A 14,645-nucleotide genomic window follows, 5' to 3' on the forward strand; every position below is an offset into this window, starting at 1 on the left:
ATAATATTATTATTTATTGAGTCTTTCAGTCATGCCTAACTTATAGAAGTTACAATGAAATGGCGCACATGCAATTATGTAACTGTATCCAAGAATATAAAAATTGGCCTTTACAAAGCAACCTGTCTTAGCTGTGTTCTAATGTGGTATTTTGTAAAATACAGTCACATTTCAGTTATAATACATTATTACTAGTTACTAATAAGTTCTTAAATTTCAGTTGTTTTTCTTAAAACATAGAACAGTAAATAAAAATAGTATAGAAAACAATTATCTCTTCTAGTTACAAACTTCGTACTCATTTCCTGCTTGCTATAAGTTGCCTTATCAAGCTTTGCATATAGAGGATGTAAAAGAAAATTTTTTAAGGTTCTATATATATATCAGCATTTTGAAATAACAAAAAACCATAAATTACTATATCAATACCACAGAATTCCACTATAATTTATCAAGCTTAGTAAATATGCTGTATTTGGGTCTAAAAAAATATGATTCTTTAAGTTCACTAATGTCTTACCTTACTACTTGAAATCTAGCATGAAAAGAAAGAGTTTCCTGCACAAATACTTCACAGAGACTGAGAAAACTACTAGGGGGACACTCTGAGCTTTCAATTGGTTATGAACACTTCACTGGGCAGGACTGCCTTGGTTGATTCAATAAATATATAAATATTTCTGAGAATAGAAAAGATAGGAGGTTCTTGTACTCTAGCTTGTCAATATGGGTAATTTTAATATCTAATTCATAAGAAACTACATATTTTGTATTTGGACATCACAAACATCTAATTTGAACCAATGCAGCATTCAACATACCATGTGACACACAAAAACGATATTTAGGGGTTGTTGTTTTTTTAATATTGACTTTTAAATTAAGAAATTAACTAAGGTATAATACTGAAATTTGAATTATAATCTCCAATAAAATAGTTCAATAAAATTTTGAATGCGAGTCTACAAACGTGATGACATGGCCTTTGGCCCATGACCAATGGAAGAACCGTGTCAGTAGGGTTACTCAAACCATCTTGAAATCAGACATGTAAAACATGTAAACTATAACTTCCTATCTCCAGTAATGTATTTTCAGTGCCATTTTAAATCTGTTTTTACAGTTTAATTTAAAAAATGTCACAATGACATTTGGTCCATCTGTTGAAATACAGAGTTAATATTTCTGATTAACTATATAAATTGTATACTGAATGCTTAAACAAGAGTTGCAGAATTTGCAAATTCCCCCCATTTTTAAATTAACAACCTTCTGCTTTTCTCACCAATTAAGTATCTACTCTTGCATAAACAATTCAAATGATACATTTTGCTGTTTCACTGTCAGGAAACATGTTTTGGAACAATATAGCTTTGCTTTCATTTGATTTGTGTAAATGATGATAAATTATTGCATCTCTTGTTGGATTTCTGTGTAATCAAGCTGTTGAAACATGTGCTTGGAAATTATTAAGTAGGAGAGTGGTTTGATCATTACAGCCTTACAACAGTCCCTTTTGCAATAGAAACTATGCTGTGAAGCTATTGTCAAGATGTAAGGTCATCAGACAGAGCATAACCATATGTGACACAAGACTTAACTGATATAATGAGGCTCCAAAAATTGTTTTGCTAAAACATACTCAACTTCCGTATATTAGAGTTGAGGAAGGAATGTTCCAAAGGTTGTAGTTCTGTCCATGTTACTTCACAAGAAATGTCTTAAGCATGAGGGAACATAATTATGAGGGTTGGAGTTTTATAAAGAAAAACTAAATTGATATTTGAGTTGGTACTACATGTACATGTGTAAAGTTAGGAATTTTACATACAGACATAATGAAATGTATGCCTCATAGATTTAAGAATGTCACTAGATATAAAACACTTATAGTTTTACAAACAGAGACAACAAAGTCTCTAACCGAGGAGATTAAAAACATAACTAGAAATAGAAAAATAGTAATTTTATATATATATATATATATAGGAGTCATCAGTATTTATATCTCGTAGGGGTTTAGTGACATCACAAGATGTATAAAGATGATGGTTTTGTACAGAGATTATGAAATTTATTCCTAAAGAAATAAGAAATATCACTGCACAAAAATCTTCCTACAGCACTATATATTTATATTTAACCTTATAAATAAGAAAAGAAATACTTAGTACATTACATCATTCATGAAACTTAAGCAATACAATCATATATAATTGAACATGAAGAATTTTAGATTATTATTTAGAACATACACACTACAATGTTTGGTGAAATAAAATTAATGGTCTTTAACTTCGTGACATCTGGCTATCATAATGTGCATTTTATAATGTATCTATATTTTGCAATTTTATCTGTTTGCCAAAACTGAAAACATTATTTCATGATTTTCCATTAGGTGTAAAACTAAGTTTTTCAAGCAACTGTCTACTTCAGTGTTTTTACAACTTGAGTGAAATGAAGACATCTTTTAGAGAGACACCTCACTAAACCCTTAAACCATAACACTAACAATATAACGTATTGTTCAAACTGGAGGTGTATGAAGTTCCATGTAATCACCCTGAAAAAGATACATGCTTCAAACTCCTTCCAGATCCAAAGACACATTTTATTTTCAACCATCCCTCCCAAATATTTGGTGTCAAGGGTATCCACAAATTAATATCAGGCCCTCTTCTTACAGTGATCATGATTTTATATGTATCTGAAATGGAGACTTTATATTTATTGCTTTTGAGGACCATTTCTAAGTGTTTAGGGAACAACAGTATAAATGAAGTGGGGGTTTTACCTAATGGAATCATGAGGTCTCTACCTGAGGCACTGTTGTGTCCAGTGCTCCAGGCTGGCTCTCTCCACTGGTCAGCTAGAAACAACCCCTTTCCATCATCAGGTTTGCTGTCTTCCATTCCCCATACTGGAAGCTTCTTTCCTGTTGCTGGAATCTATTTGAAGAGATTAAAACAAATATGTCTGATAAGCATGAGGTTACATTCATCATATACGTCAGTTCACGCACTAATGATATATTGTTACATGTGCTATGCAAGAGTATAGTGATTGCTATGATGAGTTTAACCAAATAATAAAACTTTTGTATTGTTAATAATGCTAATACAGGTTATTTTCAAACTGTGAACACATACTGAAAACCATGAAAATACTTTAACTACAACTTTCTTTAGGAAGAATGTTTATTATTAAAAAGTCAATTATACCATTCTCAAACTTTCTCAGATTAATGTTCTAAAACTTTCCTCTACCCCATAAAACAACAATACTTTTAAACAAATGAAGTACACAAAATGGAACAACTGATCATATACTGTTATTATTTTATTTTAAATATCATCATGTGAGTCCTTTTTTTTATATTTTGAGCCTTAAATATCAGTAACTGAAATTTCTGGGACCTTGAAAACAAATTTTAGGTACATCCATTAGCAGAACTTAAGCCAGGACTTACTTCACAAATCATATAAATTTTTAAGACTACATGTACCCAATGTTATTATCAAAGTTTTTCAATACAAAACATTTTCCTTCTGCAAAATATAAAAGTAATACAAGCTTTAGAGATTAATTAAAAATTTACATTTTAGTGAAGAACTGGAAAACAAGAAGTTAAAAACAACAATAAAAATATAAATATTTTTTGTAAACCATAGTATAGGTTGATGCAGTATTTTAAAAATAAGAAAACTGAGTAAGTGGCATGTCAGTCAAAAAAAAAAAACACTTTAGATGCATCTGTGCTTAAAATTTTGAAATTTATTTGTTATATATTTTTCCTCTTGTCTAGCTTATGATAATTAACGAGACATTAACCTTGTGAAGTTGTCACACTTGTCTGAAACCAGGAAGTTTGTGGATGGCAAAAGAATCATACCTCTACAACATAAAACCTCTGTTTTAAAACTATAAAAATGTACTCCTCAGAGGCTAGTGTTTCACTGATTTTGGAAACAAATTCAAACTGAAATTTTATGTGAAGATACCCCAAAACCCTCAACAGATTTGAAAATATGTTTCCTTGAAACTATATAACTGTGTGATACTTAGCTATTGAGGTTTGTCCCTTAGAAGTATAATAGTTTTGAACTGTTCAAAATAACATGGAGAAGTGGTTTATTTAAACCTGTTGTACCTGATAGTGGACATTCCACTAAACAAGTAAAATTGTTAATATCATCACGATTATTATCTAAAAATAAATTTAACTTTCAAAAAGTTGTGTGATAATTTTCCACAAAGTGCATACTCTATATGAATTATTCTAAGTACTGTTAATACCTGTATAACTTCAAAGTCGTAAATATTAATTAACAATTTCATGTGAAGTGTTTATGTACAAAAAAGCAAACATACTTTGAACATTTCAGCAAACAGTATATTTAAAATTAAAAATATGTGTATTTAACTGAAACAGTACTGAATAAGCTTTAAATTATTTTCTGTTGATTTTTTAAATTTGTGTGGTTGTACGAGCTTATGCATTTAATGCAATCTGTTTCTCCAAGTACTTTCATTTACTGTATTTTGAATTGATAAAATTTACAAGATGTTTTAAATACTATATTTCAGTTTTTGACCCTTTTTAGAGTAATATAAATACATCTCACACATCACTTATTAACAAGTGCTTAGTAATTTAACATTCACCCAATGAAATTAAACTTGTCCTATAAATAAGTAAAAAAGAAAAGGAACTACAGTCAAGCCTCCACATAAAAAATATTTTAACTAAAACACAATATTAACAGTCATAAACTGATTCATACTGGTATTAAAATACTGAAAAAATACACCCAAACAAACAAAAATTCTGTAAAATCAGTAACAAGTTAAGGAATTTGATTATGTGTATGAAGTTATCTTAAATAATAAAATAATTTTACTAAAGGCCAAGAACAACATATCTTTTCCAAAACTGTCTTTAAAGCAAAAGAACTCAAGCTGTTAAATCAGAATTTTTTTAAAAATAAAACAGGAGAGTCCTAACATACAAAATCTTGAAAATTAAGAACTGGCAGACTTTAGCAATAAAACTTAAAGATGACAGGCTTGAATTTGTTTTACCATGTCATTAAATTACAAAGTTTGAGTAAACACCAATATCTTAGTTATATTTATGTTTCTTAATCAAATGGTTTGAGAGAAGCAAGCTTATATTTTATTCACATTCTGTCACAGCCAAGATACCTTGCATTTTTTACTTTAAGAAGGAATGTAAAATTTCAAAATTCACTGGTGATACAAAAATGCTACAAAATGCAAAATTTGTGAAGAAGGTTTTATCAACTTGAAAATTCAACGTGTACAACAAGTTTAAATAATGAGACAAGCAGAGTTAAGAAGTTGCTTCAAGTGTGATAGGAACATCACTACTGTGAATCATCATAAAGTATGGTGATTACTGATGCAGGTCCCAGTCTTCAACTGATTTGTGAGCTGTAGTAAAAAGATAAAAAAGTTATGGTCTTTATTCGTAGAAATTCTGAGAATGTAAATTGAAGGACATTAGAACCTTGTACAAGACTTTGTTGAAGCCTCAGAATACTGCATGCAGGTGACTTGATTCAAGTGATAAAAAAAACTGATGCCAGCTTAGACAGTAGTGGCTAAAGAATTCTGAGTACAATTATGATATAGATGGGAACAGAAACTTGAATGTCAGATGTAACAAGTTTTGAAGCCCAATTCAACTTCTATTTACAGAATTACCCTTAATAGTAGTTAGTTGTTTTTCCACTGGATGCAGGGTGACTTTGATGGGCTAAATTGCCACCTTGCTTATTCTTAATTTTCAACTTAAGAACAATCAACCACATAGTATCTTCTATATTTATCTCTTCATGAAAATATTTTACACACTAGGTACTGATAATTTAACTGTTTTTTAAATATCTATTTTGAAATTAAGAATTAAATAATGTACAATATTAAAATTTGAATTTTATAATCTACAGTTAAATACCAAACTTATTGACATAAATTCATGAAATAGTTCAATAAAATTTTGAATGGGAGTCAACAAACAAAATGACATGGCCTTTGACCCATGATCCGTCTGGAGAGGGTTAATGTGGCAGCTGTTGTTCACGTCATGTAAATTAATTTAACAGCTTTTTCATGAATCTGAAAGACATTATTAGTTTCTAACATCATAGTAGCTCTTCTGTCATTTTGTCTAACAACCTTGTGTCATTAACACTAAGGGCACAAGCTTGTCTTTTAATCACCCTAGCAACAATGAACAAAAATTAAGTTTCAAAAGCTGACCTGTTGTATGTTGATGTGTTTACCTATATACCTTGGATCTTTACATGCAGGTATTTTGTAATTGTCTTACTTTTCTTACCAACTAATCACGAGCACAAACGATCCCTGAACAAGTTACTGACATTCAGAAAGTACTAAAAAAATTACTTACCTAACTTCACTGCTTCAACTTTATTGTAACTTTAACTATCAGCTATACACATGTAAGTGAAAAAACTTGTTATGTAACATAAAAACAGGTTCTTGGAAGTCAAGGTATTGGAGGAAAACAAATTACTATGAAATCTTAAGTTCTTTATGATATCATATACAGTACAATATTTATCCTGTTAGTGTTCAAACTACACGTAGTTTAAAAAATAAAAAGTACAGAAACAGTCAAGTTTGTCTGGCAAATAACTATGCACAACTTCCACCTCAGTAAGTAAAACATAACAGTGTAAGTAGCTTTTCTACAGGTCAGGTATGCAGATGGATAGTTTAAGAGCCTAACAGCTCAAAATGTTTTAGTTTGACAACTGATGATACTAATAATTAACAATTTATCAAAGCAAGGCATAGTCAATTCTAACAACCTCCTGTAACTACATTAAACTACTCTACCTGGGCTGATTTACTATGTGCTTCTCGTAATTCATTCATAAACAATTTCTTTGAAATAAATATAAAACAGTATGTTTTATAATTAAAAAGTATAACTTACAACCACATTTCATTTCTCATTAAATGAGAAGTGTCTTGCAACTACTAAAATATTTTGAGTATTGTAAAACTAATAAAATCTACATAAGCATATGAAACTTCTAAAATGAAAGCCATGTTAAACAAAAGTTAAATATATTTAATTACAAAGCACCACCCAAACCTACTATATGACAGTAAAATGTCAAATAAAAAAAATTTTTTTTTTATCCTTTAACTCTTTTTGTGACAGGCTCAGTATAAAATTGACAAGTTTGTATATACATTTGCACATGTTAAGTATTTATAATTTAACTTTTAATGCTGTATGTGTATCTTCACACAATTTGGTAGACTTTTAGTAATGATTCCAAATCATTTGTACACAAAAAATCAGATTTTTTAGTGAAGTATTTTTACTAAAGATTTGAGAAAATATTGAGTCTATTTCGTTATTAGTCCGAGCTTTTCATGTTATGATTAAAAAAACTATTCTTTGTTTCCCAAAAAATCAAATAATATTTGTGTAATCTCTAAAACCTCCTAAATACATTTCAAATGTTTGTTTTCAGTAAAAATTTATATTTTGTCTGTTATTTTCTGTAACCTAACTATACAGGGTCTGTCAATTTGACCGACCTCGTAACCACCAGAAAAAACTATGAAATAAATAGAAATTATGCTTTTTTGTTCTAGAATGACTACAAATTATAACACAAATGTTTAGTCTAAATAGCTTAAATCTCATAACATTATACATTTATATTTTTTATTATTTTATTATAGTGACCTTCCAGTCTTGCCTGACTAACAATAAAAGTTACAATGATGTAGCGCATATGCACTCATGTTACTGCATCCAATAATATAAAACTGACCGTTAGTCTTTACAAAGTGGCCTGTCTTAGCTGTGTTTTAGTGGACTAATAGTTTGTAAAATACAGTCACATTTCAATTATTATACATTATATACGTATACAGGTTCTTATTACTCACAAACAAATTCTTAAACTTATTTTTCTTAAAACACAGAACTGTAAATGAAGAAGCAAAGCAAACAATTATCTCTTCTAGTTATGACCTTTATACTCGGATGCTGCTTCTCATAGCTTGCTAAGCTTTAAGAAATGTTGCACGTGGACGATGCAAAATGAAATAATATTTTTAGATTTTATATATACATTTTAATAACCACAAAATCATAAATTACTATATCGATACCAAAGAATTTCATTATAATATATCAAGTTTAGTACCTAAGCTGTATTTCAGTCTAAAAAGATATAAAATTTCGAGCAGACTAAAGACACAACTTACTTCCTTGAAATCTTATTTTGAAAGAACGAGATGGTGTCCTAACACATGAAAAAGCCACTAGGGGGATATTCTGGGCTTTCGATTGGTTATTCACATGTCATATACACAAGTAAATGTATATATGGGATCGTTTCCAAAAATGGAAAGAGGTGAGAAGAGCCACTGTGTTTGGTTAAGTACATGAGTGATATTTGAGCAAATAGAAAAGATAAGAGGTTCTTATTTTATATTCTAGTTTGTTAATATTGGTAATATTGACTTCACAAACATCTGATTCGAACCAGTGCTGCATTTAACATACCACATGACACACAAAAAATCAATGTTTATCTGTTTTTTTAATATTTACTTATAAAATAAGAAATTGAGTAATGTATAGTACAAAAATTTGAATTATAATCTACAGTTTGATAACAAACTTATTGACATAAATTCCTTAAAAAAGTAGTTCAATAAAATTTTGAAAGCAAGTCAACAAATACAATGACATGGCCTTTGACCCATGACCCATAGTGATAGGGTTAAGGCCCTCATACTTTTCTTCAACAAATGAATACATAGACAATCTTCTATGTACCAACACTCAAGCTTTATGTGTTTTTTGTACTGTATAGTTAATATTGAAACTCAAGCTTGTAAAATCACCTGTTCTATCTTTGAGTAAGTTACATCCCCAAAACTCCATACAGATGAAAAAAAAAAAAAAAAAAACAACTTTTATTTCAAGGGTACCTAGGTTTTTCATAACACAGTTATCCATAAATAAGACACTTAAATTTAAAAAACAAAACCACTTTAATTTAAAGGGCAAACTAATAAACTTGTTTCTATATAAAACTTACAAATTTTATGCATAATAATACTATTACTCCAGAATAAACTACCAACTGTTTTTTTACATATCCAGGATTTAATATGAACTTCAAAGTTCAAACAAGACAGTTGTTTACAATGTTCCACCTGTTCCAACACTTCTCTCCTTTCAGAATTAGGATTCTGTTAAAATGATGAACATTATGCAATAATGAGTGAGAATGATTATTTTGTTTCTATATTAGGTATGTTTAGATAAGTACTACATTTTATACAATGATTTATATAAAAATCCATCACTACTGGATCATTTTTAACCACAAAAATAATTCATTTTCTAGCGGTCTAATAATGATTGATTTTATATAAATTACTGGATAAAATGTAGTAATTTATGTAGTTGTAACTTTCTGAAAATCTCTGCTTCTTTTTGTAAAATAATTATTCAATTTTGTGCGTAAACAATAAGAATTTTAAACCTTACAAGTTTAAAATTCTTATTTTCATAGTTTTTACTTCTTAGGAAAGGTTATCATTAAACTAAAAACATATTTACAATTGTTGGCAAAGCGATGGCAAACAGTTTAGAATCTTACTGTAAAGCTTGTACAAGTATTCAAAAACAAGTAAGCATACATAAACAAAATACATGGCAATTATACAAGTATTTACTTTATTCAAGGATTTAGATTTTTATTGTTAAAAATTATGCTAATTTAACTAATAAAAAGTAAATTTCAATGTCTTATTGAATCTTATCAAAAATAATGTAATAATAAAACATAAATGTCATATAATTTACAAGGCACTTGAATATAACAAGTGGATAAGAAACATTTCACTTAGATATAACAAAATAAGGATGGTAGTGTGCTTTAAAATACCATTTCTGAACCTTATACCAGGGACTGGCTCATTGCCTCCCTTAACTGTCATGGACCACTAAAATACATATACAAAGAAACACCATTACTATTTACATATGAATGCTCTGTCAGTTTTTGTTTGTTTGTTTACATTTAATCCTAAACTCTAGTAAGGTAGTTGTAATGGACTGCCGCTGGTCCGGTGGACTAGTGGCTGAAAAGCACTGCTTTAGAAAACAAAAAAACTGGACTACTAACACACCACAACAATCTTTCAGACTAACGTTTTCAATAAATATGTGCCTAATTAGCAACATAAAAGCCTACAGATTATGTAGTAACATTTTTAAATACTAAGATACCTCCTCCATCTGCTGATAGTTCCAAATTAAAGCAAATTCATCTCTAATGATTTGCTAAAAAGTTTTATTATTGGGAATAGTGTGACACTAACATAACATTACTAATTTTGGAATACTCGATAGAATTCATCCAGCTATAGAAGATTTATGCAAGATAAACAGGAAACATAAGACTTCATTAATACACATACACCAAAATTCAGCATATTATGTATGTGACAATTTAAGTTTCATTGTAGTCTAGTAAAACATGAAGAATGTATACTGTATATCTTGACAAATTAAAACAAAGTGAAATTTGATAAATTCAAAACACTTATATGTGAGTACACAAGTTAATGTTTTTAATTAAGCTCATCTTTAAACCTATGCCTAGTATGATGTTAAGAAGTACCATTAAAAGAAAAATTAAGTAATAAGGCATCAGCACTAGAAAAAAAAATGTATAAACTTCTTAAATAGTATCTTATTTGTAATGACTTGAAAATAATTATAAGAATTCCTTGCTAAGAATTATAGTTAATCCAACTTCCTCTGTGAAGTTTTTTTTTTCTTTAATGTTAAAATAATACCCTGTTTTATACATGAACCAACATTCATGAATGGAGTTTACTATTTTTATGGACTGGTACAGTTCTTTTGCAATGAAAAAGCAAAACAAGAATAAAAAAACAAAAATACACATTTTAATCATGTTATTAGTTTAGTGATTTTTCTATTAAACTGACCTTTAAAATTGATACTTTATTTTTCCGAAACAGATTTATAACAAGCAAACTGCATGCACACAACCTAGAACGATGGTCAATTTTGGCAGATAACCAATCACATCTGAAAAATGCTAATTAGAATTTAAAAGTTTCTGTTTTGGTTAGTGAATTTCTACAGTAAGCTTCAAATGTTTATAAAGAATTCACTGATATTACACTGAATAGGTGTTAAATGCTCTAATAATAAGATTAAAAAATAAAAGTAAAGGTAACATGAATATCTATAACTTAAGTATGAAAAGTTAATAAGGGGCCATCACACAGCAGTATAATTAGTATTAACTTCCAATTGGAGCAAAATATGTACTTAGAACAAACTTAAAATCAACCTAGCAATCAGTGTAGCTAATTAAATATACATTTCTACCAATAAACATCAGAATGCATTGTTTCATCAACTGAGTACCATCACTGTTAATGATATTTTTGGTAGTAATCCAATAATATCTCAAAAGGTACGACTACCTTAGGAGATACAAGTTAGTCCTAAATACAAAAATGAAGCTAACAGTCCAAAATAGTCTCTATAATAAAGGTATAATAATAAAAATTGATCAAATTAAAAATTAATGACAATCGATATATTAAATATAACCAATACTATTTAATGAATGTAACAATGATTAAATAATATAGTATACCTTACTTGGGGAACACAGAACACTAACTGTTGGTTTGAACTACTGCTTTAGAAATAAATTTCTTTGAAAAAAGTAAACTAGAATGCCATGCCAGAGTTTTCTCCAATTCTCCCTAATTCATCTTTTGATAGCCATAAACTCATTAGCCACTCCTATTTTATAATATTAGAAGAAACTGATATCTGTGACAGTGAGTGATCATGTTCACAATGTAATTTATCCAATGAAACACTCAACTAAAAATAAACATATGACGTGAAAAGTTCACATAATATTCCACATTCAGTTAGCTTTGTTGAAACAGTTACTTACCTGCCATAAAACTTGCAGTTTAAAGCCAGCAGTATTACAGCTCATTTGTTTCTATTATATAACTTATATTATCATCAACAAATCTGCTTTAAAAATGGGTAGTTTTCTAGATTATTCAAATTTCACAGACCTATGTTTTTAATACTTAAAAATACTTTACTTTTATCCATATCCTTCATTGAATCTGAATAACTAGTGAGCAAAATTATTAGCCTTTGTATTTGTAAATAACATAAATTTTTCACAATCAATATTACCTACAATTTCTAATAATAAAACTATCAATTCAGATTTTCACAATACTATGCTTTAATATAATAAAAGTAGTTTCTAACCATAATACAAAATAAAATTCTATAACTTTAAAGTATTTTTCCCTGACTAAAATGTTATTTTCCATTTTAACAGCCTTCCATGACCCCTCAGAGTACTCATTCCATCCCACTTATTCAACTGACTTATCCTCAAACTTCAGATACAGAACAGTGATTTAAGTATTTTATGAATATATTTTATAAATGTACAAATTACATGTATCATAAATATTAAATATATTCGATATCCATATACTCATGGATAAAATAATAATAATGTATTAAACAATCCATGATGCAAAATTTCATTTCCTAGCTTTTCTCTGATCATCGGTAAAATATCATATTTCCCTATCTTAATCTAAAAATCCTTCTCCCCTGATGCGAAAAAAACAGTGCTTTTCTTGAACATTTCCATAACCACAATGAAACTTGAAGATATATATATATAAAACAAATACCACATTTTTAGGCTTAAAACATGCTACAGTCTACATGTACAACTACATTTGTAAGGTCAGTTACACAAATTACTTGTAGTTAGTAAACTGAGGTAGGTTTAAGCTTAATAAATAAAGTGTATAGTTGTAGCAAATATCTCGTAACTGAATATTCTTACTGATAAATGAGAGATAATACTCAATTTATACTCCAAGTAAAACATGATGAAACACTTCTACATCATATGAGAAATCAAACTTTTTTTTGTTTCACTGACTATTTCCTGCTAAACTAAAATTCATTTCTTCCTTCAGACTCTAGTACTAAGTTAATTCAAGATGTTAATTACAAAGGAATGAAATAACCCACACAATATTTACTAATCATTCATAATGCAACACATTTAGTTTAGAAGTCAAGCAAGGCTCTGTTTGGAATTAAAGACAAAAACAAATAACAGAACTGATCAACATACTGTTAGTGTGGAACTATTATTCAGTCAGTCAATAAATAACAACATTTATTTTGAACATGAAAACCTTTACTAATGCTTTTCTAAAGTGCATCTTTTTTTTTATTATTAAATTGGTAAAAGTAAATATATACAACATAAAATTTTAAAGTGTCTAAACCAGATCAAAGATTAATCAAAATGTTAAGAAAACTAATACTACTAGAACTTTGTTAAATTGAAAGCACCCTACCCCAATCTTAACAAATCACTGCCTAGGTCTTATTACCCTTCAGTGATTATGACATACTTTAAAAATTATGAACGCATCCAAATAAAAATAAAATAAACTTATAGGAGTAAAACAGGCTTTACTGTCTTTCAAACAGCTTCTTATTCAAATCGTTTTTGTAAACTGTATCGACAGTATTGAATAACTTTTAAAAACAAGTTGTCACTGCCCATTAAAATCAATTTTATGTAAACAATTTATTATTCTGTCTACATATTTGAGGTTTAATTCTCAGTAAAAAGAGAAAAAAAATATACAATGGGATAAACGAAAACAACAAAAAAACTTTTCATTTTTACGAAGACTTAAATAACACATCTCGTACAAGAAACATATATTACTTTCATTCCACACCTAAACCACATGTTTTGTATACTCTTACATAAGTTCGAAATATTTTTGTAGTTAAAGTAATATGGCTGCCTTCCACGTACCTGGTCTCTGTTATCCCACAGTATCTTCATAATGTTTTGCTAAAATTTATTAATAACGTTTTACGATCTAGTATTATTACGCTCGTTCTTTTTCCAGTCTAGTCTGCCAAGGCTTAGCATTAGAACGAGCTGTGCTTAGTAAACCCGCTCACGCTTGTTAACCACTGCACCACCCAAGCTCGACACAAAACTAATGAAAAGAATCCTATTCTCTAGCAGCACGAACGTTCCAGCTTCAGTTACACCAGCAAGAACAGTGTACCTTGACTCATCGGTGTTACACGTGAATCAGTGACACCGCTTGCCCATTACACACTTACTACATCATCAAAAGACACGTAATTTGTTCGTCGGCAAAAAACGATGTACGTCTTGACATCTACTAGTACATTGCCTGATGCAATTCACTTTCAAATCACATCTCTATCAGTCTATCAAATGAAAGTAAGGCCGATTAAATATTATTAGCACATACTCAGATCACACCAAAACGCCTTTCTACTAACTCTTAGAAAAAAAACAAAAAAAACGCTTCAATTACACCAACGTTTATTGACTTTAATCTGTTGCGTAAACAGCGTGCATTACACATTTTTAATTACTGCACGTTCCGTCAGAGAAACAACACATGGGCACACGAGGGAGTTGTCTTGATTTATCTCA

The 14,645-nt window shown here is 29.2% G+C and overlaps 1 protein-coding gene across 6 annotated transcripts in view; it reads right to left on the reverse strand.

The window, feature by feature from the left end:
* LOC106471072 (pumilio homolog 2-like) overlaps positions 1-14,352 on the reverse strand; it is a 58,123-nt gene extending 43,771 nt beyond the window's left edge. For 2 of the 6 annotated variants that reach the window (XM_022399699.1, XM_022399698.1), the window contains exons 1-2: positions 13,983-14,352; positions 2,822-2,951 (exon numbers count right to left, since the gene is read on the reverse strand). In XM_022399699.1, coding sequence (XP_022255407.1) covers positions 2,822-2,951; positions 13,983-14,012 — 160 coding nt within the window. In that variant the 5' untranslated portion in view covers positions 14,013-14,352. Of the gene's footprint in view, positions 1-2,797; positions 2,952-13,982 lie in introns of all 6 variants that reach the window. The other 4 variants (XM_022399697.1, XM_022399695.1, XM_022399700.1 and 1 more) reach the window with 2 other exon arrangements.
* Positions 14,353-14,645: the final 293 nt, after the last annotated feature.

This window comes from Limulus polyphemus, unplaced genomic scaffold (genome assembly GCF_000517525.1).
Source record: "Limulus polyphemus unplaced genomic scaffold, Limulus_polyphemus-2.1.2 Scaffold4391, whole genome shotgun sequence".
NCBI lineage: Eukaryota > Metazoa > Arthropoda > Merostomata > Xiphosura > Limulidae > Limulus > Limulus polyphemus.